Source organism: Mus musculus, chromosome 4 (assembly GCF_000001635.26).
Source record: "Mus musculus strain C57BL/6J chromosome 4, GRCm38.p6 C57BL/6J".
NCBI classification, from domain to species: Eukaryota; Metazoa; Chordata; class Mammalia; order Rodentia; family Muridae; genus Mus; species Mus musculus.
This window is the reverse complement of record NC_000070.6, coordinates 144,088,658-144,110,340: the sequence shown is the minus strand read 5'-3', so window position 1 is coordinate 144,110,340 and position 21,683 is coordinate 144,088,658. Positions and strand designations below refer to the sequence as shown.

Here is a 21,683-nt window from a genome sequence, read left to right as displayed (position 1 = left end):
CTACCTCTGAGCCACATCTCCAAAAGATTCCATATAGCATTTTGTAGAGGGTCTCATGAAGGATAAGATTATAAAGCCTCTCCGAGGAAAGACCATGTTGGGTCACTATTTACTCTGAAAGATCTAGGAGGCAGAAGAGGCAAAAACAAGGGGACACAAGATTATTGGGTCAGGGTAAGCACAATACACAAGTATGATGTTGTCAGAGAACTTACTCAGTAAAACAAAAACAAACAATTGCTTATTCAAAACAGATTTATTAGAACCTATGAGAAATTATAATGGTAACAGTGGTGGTAGAAGATAATAGCAGGCTACTGGACCTCCCCAAGAAAGAGATACAGCTTAATAGTGATAACAGTCTAATACAAAAGTACTCCAAGTTTAGTCAGATTTATACTTCATAAAAATATATCCATATACTCTAGAACAGTAAGGGGAGAGCCAAAAGGTGGGTGCCATCTGCAGGGAGAATGAAACAGAGACCTCCTATTCAAGTCCATTATGATCTTTATAATGTCCTCACTCTTTATCCCCTTCCCTACTTCTAGTGTCCCTCATACTCAGACAGTGCTGGAATGCAGCCCTACAATTTTCAGATACAATTGCTGTTAAAGGGTGTGTCTGTACTGTAGACATTAGGCTGAAAATAAGGTCATGGTTTTCCATCTCAACACAACTACCTCAAATCAGAAGAATTTGACTGACATTCAAAGAAAATGAAATAATTATCTTTCCAAAAGTACATTCCAAAATGCTTGAATACATATGTTCTATAACTCTAATGAATCTCTTGAGACCTGCCCTCCATTTATCAGAGCCCAGCAATGACCTCTCCTTTTTTTTTTAATTTTTTTTTCCTTTTTAAAGATTCATTTATTTATTATATGTAAGTACACTGTAGCTGTCTTCAGACAATCCAGAAGAGGGAGTCAGATCTTGCTATGGATGGTTGTGAGCCACCATGTGGGTGCTGGGATTTGAACTTCTAACCTTCGGAAGAGCAGTCGGGTGTTCCTACCCACTGATATATATCACCATCCCACGACCTCTCCTTCTTAAAGGCTCAGAAGATACCATGCCCTCCAAATTATACACGAGGTATTCAAAATTAGGTGAATATATTGTACTCTCAAAGTAGACCTGCTTTGGCTGCCTTACACCCTTGAGTGTGTTCATAAGCTCAGAACAAAGTTGTACAAATCTGTCTGGAATAACACAAAGACTGTCATCATAGACTTCATCAGGTGCAGGGTACTTCTCCAGGGTCAGCTGTGTGAGGTTGGCAGTATGTTGCAGCAGCGTTTTCAGGCTGACCATGGAAAATTTGTTCTCCACAAAATCGACTTCAGTGAGCTGGGAACACTGGCTCAGCCCAGGCAGAAGGTCACGGATTCGGGAGTCCGTGAGGTGAAAGCACTCCAATTTTAATGTCTGCAGAGTAGCTGTCAGTCTTTCTAGTAGGCTTCCGAGAAATCCTAGAAATCGATGACTTGAAGGCTTGAATGTGGTGTAACTCATGTCCAGGTATTTGAGCTGATGGATGCTTGGACACTGGGACAGATACCTCATGTCTGATTCTGAAAGCTTGCAATAAGTGATAGTAAGGGTCTCTAATGGACGCTCAAAACACCTAGAGAGAGAGAGAGAGAGAGGGCTTTACCTCACTCAAGTTCAATAGTGACAGAGAAAAGGCTGTTATTTCAAAGTAGCAGAGTTTCCTTAGCCAAAGGTCATTGTCAGACCATTATTAAAATCAAGGCCAAGTTGCTCCCTGATGGAGAGCTACCATGTTCTTCTATGTATGAAATATGTCATCACTGTCTGCTACTGCCTCAGCTCTACTGATCCCTATGAACTAGTAAAAACAAAACATATTTGGGGACAGGTGATATAAACAGGAGAATCCAGAATCTTCAACTGGAAACCACTCAAACCATTTGCAGCTCTGCCAATATTTATCTCCATGTGCTCCAGCTTCCACACAGACTCTGTTCTGTTCACAGGGCTTCCTTATGACCACTGTAATTCACTCATTTCCCATCTGCTCAGCCCCAACCTGTGCTCAAAATACCTCTGACCCATGGAAAGTCAGAGGCAGATGCAAACGGTTCATATAGTTCTGAGGAAAGAATTGACATGACAGGCCATGTGGTATAACATCTCATATATTCTATAGATCAATTTTCCCATCATCAGGGTTTCTCAAGAAACCTTTTCAAAATCACGGACACCTACATGATGTCTGGTTTTACTAAGGTGACAAGTCAGGATGCAATAGCATCATAAAGTACTATATCAAATATGCTAAGCTCACAACTACATAAATGTAAGCAATTATATGAACTCTTATTTTATATAAAGCAGAACAATAACAAAGTAATTTCCTCACCCATGGACAAAGCTCTCTGTCCTTTCTTACCTGAGCATTAGGTCCAGGCGTTCTTTCAGGAAGTAGACATCATTCACATAGAGATGCTGGAGCTTATGCAGTTTGGAGAACTCGGAAAAGATCTCTGTAATAATACGGGCTTCCTGTAGGTCCGTAAGGGAAGAAGGTCTCCTGATGTTCATGAGAATGAGTTTCTGGAGGTTTTTCATCTGGCCCAGGCAAGAGGCTATCAATGCAAGGTTATATATATCCCAGTGTATGGACTTTATTGTCAATTCCTGGATTGAGGCTACAAAAGACAACTTCAACAACCGCCACAACTTCAGTCGGAGACAGTGCTTGCCTGTAAACTCCAGCTTCTCAAAGATCACCTGTATCACATCTTTTCTCTGCTTGGCCCAATAATACAAATAGTTTAGGTTTTCACAATGAGAGTGTCGTCGGCAGTACTTGAGGGAAAGATTCATTTTTATACTTATGGTCTGTTTCCCCCCTGGGATGGGATGATTTCCCACTGGTTGGTTCTTGCCAAAGACATCTTGAGAGCAGACTTCATGAAGTAGTCCAGCCCAACCATCCCAGAAGTCCTGGTGGGCATCTCGCAAATCAAGCACTTGTAGGTTCCACCTGCTGTGGGTAAAGTAGAAGGACATTCATAGGACAGGAGACACAGTGTGTAATCTGCATGACCCATAATTCAACTTCCCTTAAATCAATTCATTTAACAAAGTTTCCATTTTTAGTGGCTGGGGAAGAGGCAGGGACATACTCTTTGCATATACATTATTTCTGTTTTCAGCTATCCTTCATACACCAGAGTCCTGCCTCTTTGTTTCCATTCTACAAGATACTGACCTGTACAATCAGAAGCCTCTGATTTGGGCTACAGAGATGGTTCTTCCAGGGCTCCAGAGTTCAAATCCCAGCAACCACATAGTGGCTCACAACCATCTGTAATGAGACCTGATGCCTTCTTCTGGTGTTTCTGAAGAAAGCTACAGTGTACTTATACATAATAAATAGATGTATCTTTGAAAAAAAGCCTCTGATTCACCTTGGACCCATTGTGAATCCTGTATTCACTTCCTCTCATCCACACACATTCCTCCTTGCTACCTTAGACTCACATACCTAGGTCGATCCTTTTGTGACATCAGCAAATCAAGGCCATCTAGTACAGCTTTCAGGGTCTCCAGGTGATCAATCCCACACAGAGCTCCCACAGGAAGGACTGGGAAGGGCCATGTTGCCACCATCAGGCTCAGGATCTTACGTTGTCTGCTGGTGAATGCATCCTTGAAGAGTGGTGGGAAGAGTTGCACAGGCAGGTTCGGCAGAGCAGAGATAGTCAAGGCTTCATCTTTTAGCAGGCTTCTTCTTGCCAGCTGCTGGAGTGTTGGTGGGTCCTTGAAGCTCATTGTAGCTTTCAGGTAGGCTGATGCTAAGGAAACATCCAAAGGAAGAAAATATTTCATCTCAAACACTTTTAGCAAGCCTCTTACCCCCACCTCATCCCAAATACATAAACCAGGCAGAGGACCGACCAATCACTGGTCTGATGATATTGGAAACCTTGTTGTATTTCAGATAACTCAATATCTGTCTTTCTCATTGCCACCATTCCTTCAAGGTCCTCCTGGTAATATATAAGGACCCATTTCCACACATCTTCCATGATATTCTGCCCATTCCGATCCAATATTCCCTGTGAGTCCTACTCTACTCTGTAACAGGAGACTCACACTTGATTCTGACACTTTTGGCTTTTGGTTTTAGAAACAGGGTTTCTTTGTATATCCCTGGCTGTCCTGGAACTCACTTTGTAGACCAGGCTGGACTTGAATTCAAAAATTCTCCTGCCTCTGCCTCCCAAGTGCTGGGATTAAAGACGTGTGCCACCACCGCCCAGCTGATTGTGACGCTTTTGTGGGAAACAATCAAGCTTTTACTACAATCAATGTAACAAAAATATATCTTATAAAACAGATACAAATTTTACTTTCATAAGCTTTAGAAGCAGGAGCCATGCTGAGCTCTAACCTGTCTTTTAAGAGATTGAATGCATTGAGGTCCTGAACAGCCTGCTATTGAAGAGTTCCTTCCTTCCTCCCATCACCTTTCCTCCCACCTTCATCAGACCTGGGCAATCTGAACCCTCAGGTAATCTTCCCTTCCCCACCATCTTCCCTCCTCATAGTGTCATCTCAGGCATTCTAATCTGCCCAAAGTACCCTGTATTCCCTCTGGATATATGCAATCTCCTGCCACTTTCAGCAGACCTGTGGATTAGAAACTGTACAGGTAAATATCCATTCCCTCTCTCATATTCCCTGATCAGCGAGTTTTTTGGGGAATGTCAAGCTACCTTGAGCAGCCTGTTATCTCAGGGGAGCAACAATTGCCTTGCCACCTCTCCTCCCACCTTAAACAGACTTGTGGATCCTGAAGTTGAGAAAAGCCACTCAACTTTTCCACTTGATGAGTCCTGTGGGGCAAGTTAAGCTGCCCTGAGCAGAGTGCTCTCCTGATGGGACCTACATTCTCTGGTGACCTCAAAGATTGTCATGGCACAAAGACACTTGTTCAACTATGTTTATAGAAGCTTTCTGTTAATAGCACCAAACTGGGTATAACCAGAGATGACCACAGATGACGACTGATAAAGACAAAGGGGTACATCTACACAATGGATTAGTATGCATTTATTAAAATCAAAGACAGCATAAATTGTGGAGGAAAATGAATACAATAGCAGGATAAAATGATGAGTAAGATAATTCAGTGCATAAAGTACATGCATGGTATATACTCACTAATAAGTGGATATTAGCCTCAATATACAGGGTACCCATGCTATACTCCACAGATACAAAGAAGCTAACAAGAAGGAAGGAACATGTTAGGATGCTTGAATATCACATAGAAGCAAGATACAATAATCATAAGAGGCTGATGGAAGGAGGAAATGGTGCGGGAGAGGATGGGGAGGATAATGCTTGGGGTCAGGATCAGGTGTGCGCAGAGGCAGGAAAGATGCAAGATGGCCATGGGTATGAATGCAAATCTGAAGATGACAGGGATGATTAGTTCTGGCTATCTCCAGAATCAGACAGAAAACTGAGATAAGGCAGTTGCCCAATAATCAAGAGGGTGACCTTAACTGTTACACTCAGCATAAGGGAAATGGACCCTGAAGAGGCCATCTACTTTAGCCAGGCAGAAACCCCAGTGGAACAACAGGGACAATAACCCAACCCCAAAACTTTGACCCAAAATTCATCCTGTGTACAAGAAATGCCAGGATGGAGGATGGAACAGAGACTGAAGGAATAGCCAAATAATAATGATCCCAGAACAAGACCATTCCCATGGACAAGCACCAATTCTTAAAATCATAAATAATACTCTGTTATTTATGATTGCAGACATGAGTCTAGAATTCCTATTCTGAGAGGATCCATCCAGCAGCTGAATCAGGGACCCACAGACAAAAAATTAATGGAGTTTGGGGAAGAATAGGGAGTAGGTGTGCAGGCATCGAAGGGGATAGGTACTCAACAGGAAGAAGATAACTTTCAAATAATGTAGACCCTTAGGGTCCTTGACACTGAAGTACCATCACATACAGAGACAGGACATAGGTTCCCCACACATATGTAGCTTTAATACAGCTTGGTTTCATATAGGCCCATACAAATGCTTAAGTAGTCTCTCTGAAAAGCAGTTGCATGTATGTGTGATATATTCTTCAGACAAGCACCTAATCTGCAGACTTCATGTGATAGTGTGGGGAGATACCCAGAAAGGGTTCACCTACTCAGAGCAGAAGGCTATGGAAGTGGGGGAAGGGTTGAGGTAGGGGATAGTGAGCTAGTGTTAGAAAGTAAAATTCAATCAGTCAATCTATTAAACCAGAAAATGCATGAGTCAGATTGTCAGTTTCATGCTTTAGTTGAACTCATACCCAAGTGTTCTTCCCTATAGAATTTTCTTTAGTCATTTTATGAATCTATATTCATTTGAATAAAAATTTTTCTAAGGTAGATTACAGTAGATGAGGATATATGGTGTTTGCACAGTGAGCCAGAGTCCTTGAATATTGCCTCCTTAGCCAATAAACAAGAAGGACAGGGTAGCTTCAGATCTCAGGAGGTAGAAAATTAACATTCAGTCTTTCATGAGTCTTGGCTACATATGGACTTCTGGCTATCCTGGGCTAAATGAGATTGGCTGATTCAAAATAACCACACAAGAAAAGCAAGCAATCACAGGAAATACACACACACACACACAATCAAGATGAAATGGACCCTTTTGGATGGGGTGTCCTTGTCCTGAAGGCCATGAATGATTGCCTGCTATGGACAGTCTATCAAAAGCACCAGTCTCAGCAAGTTCATGCAGTCACACCACACTCCAAGGATCAGAGTGTCTTGTGGAGCCAATTGAGTCCTTTATACCCTTCCCCCTCAAACCTCCCCCCCCCCTTTTTTTTTTTTTGCCACACCACTCAGGACAAAGTGGCTTCCTGATAGGATGAACGAACTCTCCACCCACTTAATCTTATTTTTACCTAGTTGAGTGAATCAGATCTTCATCAGGGAATGTATAAAACTGAGGTCTATGTCCAAAGCCCATCCAGGATACTTCTCAAACTTTGAGCCAGTAGATTTTGTCTCTCTAGAATTTTTTTTTGTTTTGTTTGGTTTGGTTCAGTCTTTTTGGTTTTGTTTTTCTGTTTTTTTGTTTTTTTTTTGTTTTGTTTTGTTTTGTTTTTAAAGGGGGCAGAGACAGGGTTTCCTTGTAGTCCTGGCTGTCCTGGAACTCATTCTTTAGTCCTGGCTGACCTTGAACTCAGAAATCTGCCTGCCTCTGCCTCTGCCTCTGCCTCTGCCTCCCAAGTGCTGGGATTAAAGTTGTGCACCACCACTACCTGGCCTCTCTGGAACTATTATGTAGCCTGAGCTGAGAGGTACACCTCAGTAACAGATTTGAGTGTGGTTGTAGGAGATAGAATATGTCCAGTATGATTAGATCTCCAGGCAGGCAATGGAGGACCCATAAATGAAGAAACATTCACCAAGTGAGTTTTAAGTATATCTGTTTCTCTCTGTCATTCTGTCTCTGTCTGTCTTTGTCTCTGTCTCTCTGTGTCTGTCTCTCTGTATCTCTCTTTCTCATCTATCTTTATATGATTTGACTTCTAGACCAGTTTTGCCTTTGATGAAATCATTGCAGGATATGAGTTCAAAACGGTTTACAGTCTTTATAAATGGCTCAGACTTTTCAAGAATTGCTTGCCAGTCGTGGTGGCACAGGCCTCTAATCCCAGCACTTGGGAGGCAGAGGCAGGTGGATTTATGAGTTCAAGGCCAGCCTGGTCTACAGAGTGAGTTCCAGGATCAGCCAGGGCTACACAGAGAAACCCTGTCTCGAAAAACCAAAGAATTGGTCTTCCACAGGATCAGCATTCTAGTCCTAGCTTCCAAATATGAGTTCATAACTATTTACAACTCCTGTTATAGCAGATCTGTCTCTCTCTTCTGCTTTCTTAGGGTAGTCCATGCTAACATATAAGCAAGGAAAACATATATGCCTAAAATAATGCAAAACAGCTTGATGTGTTTTGCAGATATTATTGTGTTATATATAGGCCTTTCATACCAAATCTTGTGAGGCACAGTCTAATCTTTCTGAGTTTAAGTCCTGCATGTCACCTCAGGGGAGTTCAAGGCACAAGGACACCCTAACTCAAAACAAACTCTAAAATTGAGAAGAAAAAAAAAAAAAACAACCAGAGGAAAGGGTTTATGTCACACTTTAACCCAAACCCATCATAGGAAGAAGCAAGGAGGTCTCAATGTGTTTGACACCAGTCTGCATGAGATATTTTTCATTAACCTGGTCTAAATAGTTCAGCCTGAGAGTGGTAGTGCACCCTTTAATCCCAGCACTTAGGAGGCAGAGAGAGGCCTATTTCAAGGTCAGCCTGGTCTACAGAGTGAGTTGCAGGACAGCCAGGGTTACACAGAGAAACCCTACCTTGAAAAAAAGGGAAAAAAGATATAGTTCCTTTTGGTAAAGCCAAAAAACTGACACTGGCTTGATAGCTGAGAACCCATGAACTAAACCAGTCAGTCTGCTTCACTGAGTTTTATCTGTTCCTTAATTTAGTGGCTCTTTACATACTGCCTTTATGAATTTATTTTTCAGGAACTCTTTTCACATTAGCTATGGTTATCTGGAACTCCTATTAGCAACAATCCTCCAGCCTCAATATTCTACCCAGGAGGTTAGATGTTATGAACCAACACACCTGGATGAGTTTTCTTCACAGGTGATGTGCATGGTTCTGAGAGTGTACCACATTGCCTTTACTCTGTTCCTGACACTAGACATGCACACAAAAACTCCTCCTCAAAAATCCTCTGAAAATGTGTGGCAACCATATTGTCACTAATGCACATTCTCTTTTGGAATATGTAGGTGAATTGGAAGCTCTGTCCTCTCAGCATGTTATCTACTCAGATGGATGAGGCAGGAGGATGGCTTGTATCTATTTTTGCTAGGCAGTAATTCTAAAGATGCAGCCAATTGGAAATGATTCCTGAGAATCAGTAACCCTGATTCTCTACAGAGCTATGGTTTCTGTTCTATCTACAGCATTTAGTGATGTAGACATGCTGGATTTTCTCTCTCTCTTTCTCTCTCTCTCTCTCTCTCTCTCTCTCTCTCTCTCTCTCATGTCACACTCTGTCTCTTCTCTCTGTGCACATGTTTATGTTTTTGTGGCACACATGTGTGTGTGTGTGTGTGTGTGTGTTTGTGTGTAATTTGGTGTGCTTAGACCATATCAAATGAACTTTTTTTTTCAAATACTGATTTTTAATATGGTTCGTAAAAACTTTAACCTCCCCTCCTGTGAGCACCATTCACAGATACCTATATACTACTGTAATAGACATTCTTTCATGCATGTGTAGTATGTATCCATGCTTTCTGAATTAAGATGAAAATTCCCTGGAACTGGGCATGAGCTGCCATGTGGGTGAAAAAAGGTGCTATGCAATTACAACCAGTGCCCTTAACCACTGACATCTCACTTAGCCTCAAAACATGAATAAAGTCTTGTTCTCCTGAAACAAACAAACAAACAAACAAAAAACCTCTGACCTCCAATATAGCCCACCACCCCAAGAGGTAATGGGAAAGAAAGGATAAAAGGGGAAGTGGGCTTGTTTAGAAAGGTTTTTTAGAACAAATCCAATCTGTGTTGAATGGTCAGAAGCAGCAGGTACATACACTCAAAAACACTTCATGGATATACCAACAGTCCAGTCCTTTACAGTCTGCTTAGCAAACACCAAACAGCAGTGGTGGAACTACCTAGCAGAAAGAGCCAGACCTTGGCCTAGGCTGGAATCAGCAAGAGGGACCAAGCAGAATTCATGGAGAATTTCATTGTTGTGCCTCATCAGGGCAGGAATAATTAGCAAATACTTGAGACTCACAGGCATTGCAGAGACAGAACTATAAACAAGCCAAGCTCAGCCTCCATCACTGTCTGGGGAATCCTTTGTAAACTCTTTCCAAACATCATGTGTCTTTCATAGGTCTTGCTTCACCACATTCCCCTGTCTAAGTTAACATCACTGCCAAAGAGCCCAAATCCTCAGGAGTGGCAAGAAACTGCTATACAAGAAAAGAATTTTTTCCATGCATTTCTCTCTACGGAATCTGGACATATGCAGCTCAACTATGCAATGTAAAGCATGCCAAAACATGCAAGTCATTAGCACAAAATGTTTCATTACTTGTGTTTTCTCATGCTTGCTTTAGCAGAATATCCTGTCTCCTGTGACTGTTTCATGCAAAATTCCTTTAGGAGTCTGTATTAGTCAGGGTTCTCTAGAGTCACAGAACTTATAGCTAGTCTCTATATAGTAAAGGAACTTATTGATGACTTACAGTCTGCAGCCCAATTCCCAACAATGTTCCAGTAGTAGCTGTGAATGGAAGTCCAAGGATCTAACAGTCGCTCAGTCCCACAGGGCAAGCAGGCAAAAGACGGAGTTTCCCTTCTTCCAACGCCCTTATATGGACTCCAGCAGAAGGTGTAGCCTAGATTAAAGGTATATGCCACCACACCTTTAATCCCAGATGGCCTTGAACTCCCTGTCCTTATCTTCTGGAATCCATAGCCACTATGCTTCAAGATCTCCATACCAAGATCCAGATCAGAAACTTCTACCTCCCAGCCTCCAGGTTAGTGTCACTGGTGAGCTTTCCAATTCTGGATTGTAGTTCATTCCAAATAGTCAAGTTGACAACCAGGAATAGCCACTACAGAGTCTTTTATACCTGTTCATTTCAACTAAACAATCATTCATGTGTTGCCCTAGCAAAACACCATCCAAACTGCTTTCCAAGGAACAGGTAAGTCTCCACTTCACAGGTAGAAGAAACTCAACTGCATTTAATGCTAATCTGTAGTTGAATTTGGACTCCAAATAAACGGTGCTCAAGTAGGCAATGTAAGGAAGAGCAACATAAGGATGGCATTACCAAAGAATCCTTCATTATGCATTTTTCCCCCTGCTTCCTTTAGCAGAAGCACTTTTCACTTCTTTCTGCTTCAGCTAAATATTCCTTCACCAGTCTTCCTTAGCCTTTTACGTGTGCCTGCTTTAGTGAATCATTCCTTCTGTGTTTGCACCAGCAAAACAATATTCCACTCATCTGACCTTCCAAAGAACCTTAAGTTTCCACTTCAGTGGGGGTGTCTCACAGCAGGCTGAAGAGATGAGGCTGTTGTCTTTAGAATTGATCTCAATCTCCTTCCTCATCCTAGTTTATCTACTTCACATCCAGGCTGGTCATGATGCTCTGGCCCTGATGCTCTGGGGCTCTCCTTCACAGGCTTGGCATTTGTCCCTCTCCTCTACAGCCTCTGGAATGCTGAGATTCAAAATGTTCACCATCATGCCTGGCTCCTTTTCTTAAAAGCAAATATTTGAGCCAAGATGCTCTTCCTGAAGCACTGTGAATGGCCCAAGACAGTGAAATCATGGGTGTTCTGGATAGGTCCGTTAACAGGGAGGAACACTGTCCTGGATGATTCAGGAATGAAAGGCTGAGTGCCTATACAAGGTTTATAGGTAGTACGGGTCTGGGCCAGATATATCCAGGTTTGTGAACTTTTATTGAATGAACTGAACCTATGGGCTCACATAGATTTCCAAAATAATGAAAATAATTCAACTTCAAGTACCCATGCCCTTTCAGACTTAATTGGCCCTAAAGTGATTCATGCCTAGATATGCTTACTCAGACACTTGAACAGAAATTGCCTATAATTAATAATTACTGGGGACAGAGAGATGTAAACTCTTTGTTACTGATGGAAGTATGCGTAGCCCTGTACAAGCTTGGCTTCATGGACATTCTGAGGCTGCAGGTGCATTGTTTGTAGAGGGGGCTTATGCCTTGGATACATACAAAGTTGCTGGGATGCTAACTACATTTATTCAAACAGGGAGTGTGCACAATGCAAACAAATGGGGCATGAGCAAAACTGTTGTTTTCTGTCCTCAAACAACAGCTTCAACCTCTCAATTTTGTCCCTACAGGCAGACAAAGAGATGCAGTCTTAGATTTCTTAGGACCCACAGAGTGTTTCAGATGGGGCCAGCCCAGAAGCTGAGTACAAATCATTTTTGAAGATGTGACCCTTTCAAATGAAGGTGTAAAGAGTACTTAGCCTCATAGGGCATTTTTCCAGAAGTTGTGGAAATTGCCAGCTCGGGGTCTGCCACAGCTATGCTTCACCTGGTTGCCGATACCAGGTGGTAGAATTAAAGGGTGTGAGTGATAAAGAAAATTTTATACCCAAGACCCTAGTCAGTGGTGGACCCTCCTGAAGCCCTGCATAACTATGAAACCAGGCCATAGAGAGTGAGTGTGTGCATGCAAGGGATAAAAGAAGTGCATGAAACAATATGTGGAACCCCTTAGTTGTAATTGACTGAATTTAGCTTAAAAACTCTCATCTTGCTCTGCAAAATTCTCACCTCCCGAGGGCCCAGCAGAGAATCTTCCAGTCAAGAACCAAATCTGTGTGGACCCCCCCCACACACAGACATGCACTGCTTAGACAACAAAGCCTGCACTGCACAGCTCACCTCCAGAGGACCCAGAGCAAGGAACATCAAGTTGCATCTTACTTGGGTTCCACAGGGAGCTAAGGATATGCTTGCCAGACTGAAAAGGTTAGTGCAAAAGTGTTTGTATGAACGAACAAATGCAGGCCCTTGGTAACATTTATTTGCTCTTTGCCATTTAGGAATAAATAAAAGTACTACAACCTTTCCCACCAGGTTTTGAGGAATTTGTTTCCACCACGCTTTATGGCTAAAAATGCTTCTGGGTGATGGTAACTTTGCAGAATAATTTGAAAATAGGAATGGGGTGTGTTCTTGTGCAAACATGCAAGTCTAGAAGGCCTGAGGCCCAAGAATCTATCTTGAAGCCTCACAAATGACCCGTCCAGCAGGTCCAGTTATTCGAGGATCTCAAGGGGACCTCCTCCTAATAACCAAATGGGGGGTAGAGAGAGACGAGGGTCTTGTACGAATAATGACAGGGAAACCGTTCTGATGTTGTATCAAGACCCCAATGTATTGAGAAAGTTCCAAGGTTTAAATGCACAAGCAAAAGGGGAAGTACAGATACTTATCAGTGGGAGGGGTAGGGCAATACAAGCAAAAGGAGAAGTACTTATGGGAGGGGGTGCAATAGGAATTCTTTCTTTTGGCAGCTACAGAGGGAAGCTGGAACTTGGTGGTATCAGGGTGTGGTCAGGACATAGGTTTTGACCTAGTGCTGGAACATCCCGTGGTTCTTGGAATCCATGTGTTGGTGGCCCGCTTTTGACCCCCTTTTCTTCTCAGGGGGAGAGGCCCAATTCAGAGATCTAGAGTTGTCTTAATAGCTCCCAACACACAAAGAAGATGTTAAAATAATGTATTTAGTGTGAAATGCATCTGCCAAGCAAAGGTTACATGTAGAGCACACATATTCACATCTGTGCTTTGTATATAGTTGGAGGAACAAACAAATGAAATCTCATATCCTTACCAACTGCCCTACTAAGGGCACAATGTCGCCATTAAGCTCTTTGTAACAGTTCATCCCTATCTTTCTCTAACCAGTAATAGAAATGATCATGAAGAATCAAGATTTGGTTGAGAGTTAATAATCCTCCACGTATTAAAGATTGGTTTAACATAGGATTATGAAATGATAGCCAGCCAGGCTTAGTAGCACATACCTGTAAGTTCTCACCTCTCCATGCAAAGCAGGAGTTTATAGAATTCAAAGCCAAATGTAAACCAAAGAACTGAGTCTTAAAAAAGAAAAGAAAGAAAGAGAGAGAGAGAGAGAGGAAGGAAGGAAGGAAGGAAGGAAGGAAGGAAGGAAGGAAGGAAGGAAGGAAGGAAGGAAGGAAAGAAGGAAGGAGGGAAGAAAGGAAGGAAGAAAGAAAGGAAGGAAGAAAGAAAGGAAGAAAGAAGAGAGAAAGAAAGAGCATTACAACCTCTTTCCGGGACAACCCTGAAAGACACAGGTGAACGAAAATCCTTACAGTGGGCAGAACTTCCAGCAGTACACATAGTATTAGTTTGTTTGGAAGAAGAAATGGCCGAATGTAAGATTATTTACTGATTCAGGGGCTGTAGCCAAAGGATTGGATCTATAGTCAGAATTTGGAAAGGTCATGATTGGAAAATTGGTGAGAAAAATATTTGGGGAAGAAGTGTGCACACCTAATGGCAATAGGATGTGAAGATATTTGTGTCCAATGTAAATGATCACAAAAAGGTGAGTTCAGCTCAGGAGGAGGTCAATAATCAAGTGGATAGGATGACCCATTCTGTGGATAATCAGCCTCTTTCCCCAGGCATCACTGTCATTGCTCAATGGGCACATGAACAAAGTGGCCATGATGACTAAGATGGAGGTTTTGCTTGGACTCACCAACACAGACCTCCACTCACCAAAGCTGACCTGGCTACTGCTGTTTCTGAATAACAGATCTGCCAACAGCAGAAACAAACCCTGAGCCCCAGATATGGCACCATTCCTCCAGGTGACCAGTTAGAAATCTGGTGACAGGTTGACTACGTTGGACCATTTCTTCCATGGGAAGGACAAAGTTTTGTTCTTGCTGGAATAGATACTTATTATGGTTATGGATTTGCCTTTCCTGCATGTAACGCTTCTGCCAAAAATACCATCCATGCAATCACAGAATCTATGTATCATAGTATTTTACACAGTATTGCTTCTGACCAAGGAACTCATTTCACAGTCAGAGAAGTATGACTGTGGCCCCATGAACATGGAATCCACTGGTCTTACCATGTTTCCCATCATCCTGAAGCAGGTGGTCTGATAGAAAGATGAAATGGCCTTTTGAAGACACACTTACCTCACCAATTTGGTGGGAACAGGCTGGAGGGCTGGGACAGAGTTCTTCAGAAGGCAGTATATGCTTTGAATCAGCATCTGATATATGGTACAGTTTCTCCTATAGCCAGGATATATGGGTCCAGGAATTAAGGGGAAGAAAATGGAATAGTTCCACACACTATCAGTTCCAGTGACCCTCTAGGAAAAAAATTTGCTTCCTGTCCCCACAACTCTACGTTCTACTGGCCTAGAAATTTTAGTTTGAGGGGTAGGGGTGCTCCTACTAGGAGTCACAACAAATATTCCATTGAACTGGAAGCTCAGATGTCCTCCTGGTCATTTTGGGCTTCTAATGGCCTTAAAGCAACAGGCTGAGAAAGGAATAACAGTGTTAGGAGTGGTGATAGATCCAGATTACCATGGGAAATTTGGATTGTCTCTCCCCAATGGAGGATTATGTCTGGAGTGTAGGAGATCCCTTAGGGCGTCTCTTAGGACTACCATGTCCTGTGATTAAAGTCAATGGGAAACTACAACAGCCTAATACAAATAGAATGACAAAGGACACAGATCCAGCAGGAATGAAGGTATGGGTCAATCCTCCAGGAAAAGAGCCAAGACCTTCTCAGGTGCTTGTCCAGGGTGAAGGAAATACAGAATGGATAGTAAATGGAGGTAGTTATAAATACCAGCTAAGGCCACATAACCAGTTGCAGAAATGAAGATTTTAAAGTAATATGAATGTTTCTGTCTTATTTTGTTAAGAATACATTTGTCAAGCCAGGCAGTGGTGGCACATGCCTTTAATCCCAGCACTTGGGGGGCACTGGCCTCTTCTCTTTTCCGTTCCTTGCCATCAGATTAGTCAGTGTTGGGAGCTGACTCTTAGCAGAAAGCAGCTATCATCTCTGGAGCCATCTTGGGCTATTTATTTACAGGCGGTACTTAACCACCCTGACAAGAGACTTGTTTTCCTAGCCTGATGTTTTGCAAGAAGACCACCACTGCTGAACACACTCTGATAACATCTTGTTTTTCTCCTATACATCCTGGACCTCTGGTTAAGTGGCTCCAGCTGCACTCCCCAGCTTGTGCTTATATACCCATAGTTGCCTTTCAATAAAGTAGACTTGAGACTCAAGACTAGATACTTGATCCTTGAACAGATAGCCTGTCTTGTCTCCATTCTTCATGTCTCTTTCCCATGTCTCTATTCTCTCTCTCTCTTACAGACCCCGTTGATTGACCTCCCAACTGGGTCAAGTCAGTATTGAAAAGGGGGAAACTACAACACCCCCTCACTACAAATAACATACAACTCTAGCCTTCTAGCATAGCGTATAGGAATAATCTCTTGTGTGCTATGATGAAGCATCACCTTTTAAGAAAGATTAAATGTAGCCAGGCGTGGTGGCACACGCCTTTAATCCCAGCACTGGGGAGGCAGAGGAAGGCAGATTTCTGAGTTCAAGGCCAGCCTGGTCTACAAAGTGAGTTCCAGGACAGCCAGGGCTATACAGAGAAACCCTGTCTCAAAAAAACCATAAAAAAAAAAAAAAAGAAGAAAGAGTAAATGGCCTATTAGCAAAAGGCAGGATATAGAAGGTGGGAGTTCTGGTAGAGCAATTGGAACTCTTTGAGATATTCAGAGGCCAAACTTGAAAGAAATCGGACTTATGAAACTGAGAAGAGTTAACCAGCCATGTGGCAAACAGAATAAATAGTTTAAATAGGTTAAGTAAATTAGGAGCAAATCAGAGAGCAAGCCTAGCAAAAGGCCATAAGCATAATTTTTTATTATATATTCATCCACACACATATACATGTACTAATAAAGAGGTAATGAAATTGAGAGTAGTGTGGGTAGGATGGTGTGAAATGACATGGGTTGTACGGACTAGAGACAAGGTGGCAGTGACGAGGCTATCTTCTAATTCAAATATAAATATTAAAATATAAATACATAAAATATCGGTATTTTTCAAAGAATCATGGTGGTAGAAGATATTAAAAAAACTAGTGAAATACTGTGTTTGGGGAAATATCAAGTGAGTTTTGATAATTACATTTCTTTTTTTTTTCTCTTTTTTTATTACATATTTTCTTATTTACATTTCAAATGCTATCCCAAAATTTCCCTATTCCCTCCACTGAAAGACCCCCAAGGGGAGATCCCCACTCAGGCACTTAAGTCCCGGGACAGCCGAGGACCCAAGAAGACACTGAGACCATATATAAAATGTAGAATGTAAGATTTAATAAAGCAGCGACATGAAAGCACAAAGACAACCAGAGCTCTGGGGTCGAAACTCATACACCTAGTGGCACCTAGTGGTGTAGAGGAGAATCGACGACCAGCCAAAATTTTTCACAGGCTTATATAGTAAAACTCAAAGGGGGAGAACTGGGCAGGGAAAGTACAAGTTTACATCACTAGGGAGTTCTGCCAAGGGACAAGGGGTTCTGCCAAAGGATTCTACATAACTAAGGGGTCATGTCCTTCATTTGGCAATGTACCCGGTTGTTTTGAGGTTGTTTTAGGAGGCCTTTATCTTAAAAATGTTCTTGGAACAGTTTTTAGTTGGGAGGGTTCGAACTGTAGGATGAGGAGTTCAGGAATGCATTCTGGGGTGAAAAGTTTAGGAGTGTTCCGAGAACAACTTCTAGATGGGAGGGGTCGGGGCTCTGGGGTGAAGAAGAGTTCAGTAAAAATTTTTATTCTTCATTCCCCACTTCTTCTAGAAGATAGTTCTAATCTTAGAACGAGTTTTCAACCTCCTGAAGGACCCGATTTTGTTGTTTTAGTACCATAACTTGTACTGCGTTTATCCTTTCTCTAATAAAAGCCACTAACTTATTAAGGATGCATGGGCCAAAAGTAAGCAAAAGCATAAGTGTAATTAAAGGTCCTGCTATGGTGGAGAGGAGAGTGGTGAGCCAAGGGGACTTATTAAACCAGCTTTCAAACCATCCTTGTTGGCTCTCTCTTTCTTTTTTACGTATATCTAGGCGTTCTCTAAGTTTAGCCATAGAATCTTTGATTACTCCTGAATGGTCAACATAAAAACAACATTCTTCTTTTAAGGCAGCACAGAGTCCTCCTTCTTTAAGGAATAATAAGTCTAATCCCCTTCTATTTTGCAGCACCACTTCGGATAGTGAAGTTAAAGATTCTTCTAATTTGGTTATAGACTGTTCTATAGTTCTAAGATCAATATCCATAGCTGCACGTATTTCTTCATAGTATTGGGGGGTCTTAATTAAGGCAGCGGTTCCTGTACCTACTCCAGTTGCTACTCCCAATCCTAACAGAACTGCCAAAGTTAAGGTAACGGGTTCTCTTTTCCAGCGGACCCGATGTTCAAATTTATCTAAAAAAGAGCTATCATCATGATACAAGAGTCTGGGAATAAGCTGAACCAAAATGCAGAAATCTTTGGAACTATTAAAAACGGACATAGACACACAAGGAGTGAGACCGGTATTGCAAGCCCACACTGTGTCTAGGGGAGGTACCAAATACTGACCACTTTTGCTAGACTGGATGTTCTGGGTCTGATTACAGAGGTGCCCTTTATCCTGAGGTACCCGGCCCAGACAAAGCCCCCTTCCTGAAACTGCTGCTAGAGTCAGCTTTCTGTTTTCTCCCCAAAGGCATTGAGAATGATCTGAAGTAGTATTATAAGTCCTGATCTGAGCTACTCCTTCATAATAAGGGGGGTTAGAGGCATAGCATAACCAGCATGATTGAGTCATATTAGGATTAGTTCTATTCAGAACTAAAAAAGCTCCTTGGACTAGACTGACCAGACGGTCCTCTGTTCCTAGGGGCGGTGGGGAGGCCAAGATAGGCTTTCCTAGGGAGGGTACCACTGTGTTGGGCTGTGGAGTTGGTGGAGCTGGTACAGTCGGGACCTTTGGGGGAGCCAGTACGACTGGGGGGCCCTGTTCTATAAGGACCTTGTTGGGCCCTACAAGTGTCACTGCCGGGTCTCTCACTGTCAGTCTGATCGTGAAAATGAACCCAGGATCTCTTAGTGGAATGTATACTCGCCAACCCCACCTATTTCCTTTAAGCCAACTTAGACGGTGTTGTTTTCCGTTCTCGGTGAACCTTATACGTAGGGGGTTGCAGTATTTACCTTTGCATGGTCCTGAGGGTGGTGCTCTGTTTTTAAAAGCGCATCCACTCTCTTGATATTTATAGGGGTTTCTTTCTCCTTCGTTTGACTTATCATAGCCACTACCTCGTTTTACCGTGATTAGGTCCCATTTAGAGGAGGGCTTCCAGTAAGCATCCCCTGTCGTTTCACATGTCCATTTACCACAAAAGTAATCTGATGCCCCCCCCCTGCATTCCTGTTGAAGCATCTTGTTCTGACCTTGACCAGGGCAAACATAAAAATGTGCAGCTCTAAGATTAGCTCGGTAGAACTGCCCCGAACACCCATATGTGCTCCCTATCCCATTTGGGACACACCGCTCCTCAGGGGGTGGGTTGCTAAGATCAGTATGATCTGAGAGGTCCCAATTGGGGGATCCTGCTACTAACTTACAGACGTCAGGCGTGAGATCAGGCCACCAAGTCCAGAGAGGATGGACTGCAGTGGTTGCCCATACAATGTTTCCCTTTTCATTAAGCACCTCCCAGGACTGCTGAATTGGAGCATGAGGGTTAAGATTCCCTAAGTCTAGAGTGGCGCCTGCGACGCAGACGAAGCTTAAGAGGATTGTCAGTGGCTGCCACTGTCCAATTGTCGTCGTGGTTTTCTTCATCTTGGCTGGTGATCCTCTTGACGTGGGAGGCGTGGATCCAGGAGGCGATTCCATCAACCTTTACCGCAGTAGGGGTTGTCAGTAACACCAAATAGGGTCCCTTCCACCGTGGCTCAAGGCTGCCGGTTCGATGCCGCCTGACCAAGACTTTGTCTCCAACTCGGAACCCGTGGGGTACTGCGGTGGTCCCTGGGGTATAGGCTGCTTTCAGTTGGTCCCAAATCTGGGTCCTAATCACTTCTAGGGCCTTTAAATGAATAAGCAAAGAGGAGGGTAAGACAGGGTCAGAGTCGGAAACTAATGTTCCGCCAGCTTCTATTAAGGGGGGAGGTCCTCCATACAGAACTTCAAAAGGAGTGAGCCCGAAACGTCCAGGAGTGTTCCGGGCTCGGAAGAGCGCAAGAGGGAGGAGAGCCACCCAGTCTTTCCCGCCGGTCTCAATGGCTAATTTAGTCAAGGTCTCTTTTAAGGTTCTATTCATCCTCTCTACCTGTCCTGAGCTTTGAGGGCGGTAAGCACAGTGTAATTTCCAATTGATGCCCAACTGAGTGGCCAAGCCCTGACTTACCTGGGCAACAAAGGCTGGTCCATTGTCAGACCCGATTACCTTAGGGATTCCAAATCTTGGCAGGATTTCTTCAAGGATCTTCTTGGCCACAATCTGGGCAGTCTCTGTTTTAGTGGGAAATGCCTCGACCCATCCTGAAAAGGTGTCTACAAATACTAACAGATACTTGTTACCATACATTCCAGGTTTAACTTCAGTAAAGTCTACCTCCCAATACACTCCAGGATGGTCTCCCCGTTGTCTCTTTCCAGGTTCTCTGTAGGCTTTAGTTGCATTAGTGAATGCACATGGTTTGCAGGAGTCTATAACCTTTTGAGCCACTGACTTCAGGTTGGGGACTTGGTATCGGGAATTTTTAATTAGTCTCATCATTTTTTCAACTCCCAGGTGGGTGAATTGGTGTAGTCCTTTCACAAATTTTATTCCTTCTTTGGGAGTTAATTCTATTTTCCCTTCAAAAAAATATGGGAAGGGATCTCTGGTCCACCATAGCTCTTTTATGTTATATCTCTCGTCCTCAGTGCTTTTGGGCGGATCACCTTTTTCAGTTAAGATCATGGCCCCTTGAGCAACTTGTTTTGCTACTGAGTCTGCCATTCGATTGCCCCTGGCCACCAAGTCTTCTCCTCTTTGGTGGCTGGGGCAGTGGATGATGGCTACCTTCTTAGGTGCATGTATAGCTTCTAACAGGGCCAGAATTTCTTCTTTGTTTTTAATGTCTTTACCAGCCGAGGTCAATAGCCCTCGCTGCCTGTAGATGGCCCCATGGATGTGTGTGGTAGCAAAAGCATAGCGGCTGTCAGTGTAGATATTAATGATCTTACCTTTAGCCTCTCGGAGGGCTTGAATAAGCGCTATAAGTTCAGCCTTTTGTGCTGACGTTCCTTCAGGCAAAGCGCTTGCCCAAATTACCTTTTTCCCGTCTACCACCGCAGCTCCAGCCTTTCGCTTTCCCTCTATCAGGAAACTGCTGCCGTCCGTGTACCAACTGGGAGCTCCAGGCCAGGGTTGGTCAGTCAGGTCACTTCTGGTCCCAGGTTCTTCAGCGAGGATGTCCATACATTGATGTACTGGGACGGAATCATTTGTTAGAGGGAGAAGGGTAGCTGGGTTGAGGATGGCAGGGGGCGCAAAGGTTACATGCTCATTTAGCAGCAGGCTCTGATAGTGTGTCATTCGAGCATTTGTCATCCATCTGTCAGGTGGCTGCCGCACGATACTTTCTAAGGCATGAGGGGCCACAACAGTCACCTGTTGTCCCATTGTCAATTTGTCAGCATCTTTAATTAACAGAGCTACTGCTGCAATAGCTTTCAGACATGTAGGCCATCCACTAGCAACAGGATCTAATTTCTTTGACAAATAGGCTACAGGTCTCTTCCAAGGTCCCAGTGCTTGTGTCAACACTCCCTTGGCTACACCCGCTCTCTCGTCCACATATAGGACGAAAGGCTTAGTCAAGTCTGGTAATGCCAGTGC

General features: G+C 43.1%; 1 protein-coding gene across 2 annotated transcripts; it reads right to left on the bottom strand.

The window, feature by feature from the left end:
- Positions 1–239: 239 nt before the first annotated feature.
- Gm13102 (predicted gene 13102) lies at positions 240–10,461 on the bottom strand. Of its 2 annotated transcripts, none has more exons than NM_001085419.1 (4): positions 10,361–10,461; positions 3,524–3,833; positions 2,423–3,022; positions 240–1,633 (listed from the first exon to the last, which is right to left on the bottom strand). In NM_001085419.1, exons 2-4 carry the CDS (start codon positions 3,808–3,810, stop codon positions 1,018–1,020), a joined length of 1,503 nt encoding a protein of 500 aa, NP_001078888.1. In that variant the 5' UTR covers positions 3,811–3,833; positions 10,361–10,461; the 3' UTR covers positions 240–1,017. The 2 variants fall into 2 exon arrangements, with proteins under 2 accessions (NP_001078888.1, XP_017175368.1); XM_017319879.1 differs by lacking the exon at positions 10,361–10,461 and having other exon boundaries at positions 740–832; positions 1,050–1,633; positions 3,524–3,825.
- Positions 10,462–21,683: the final 11,222 nt, after the last annotated feature.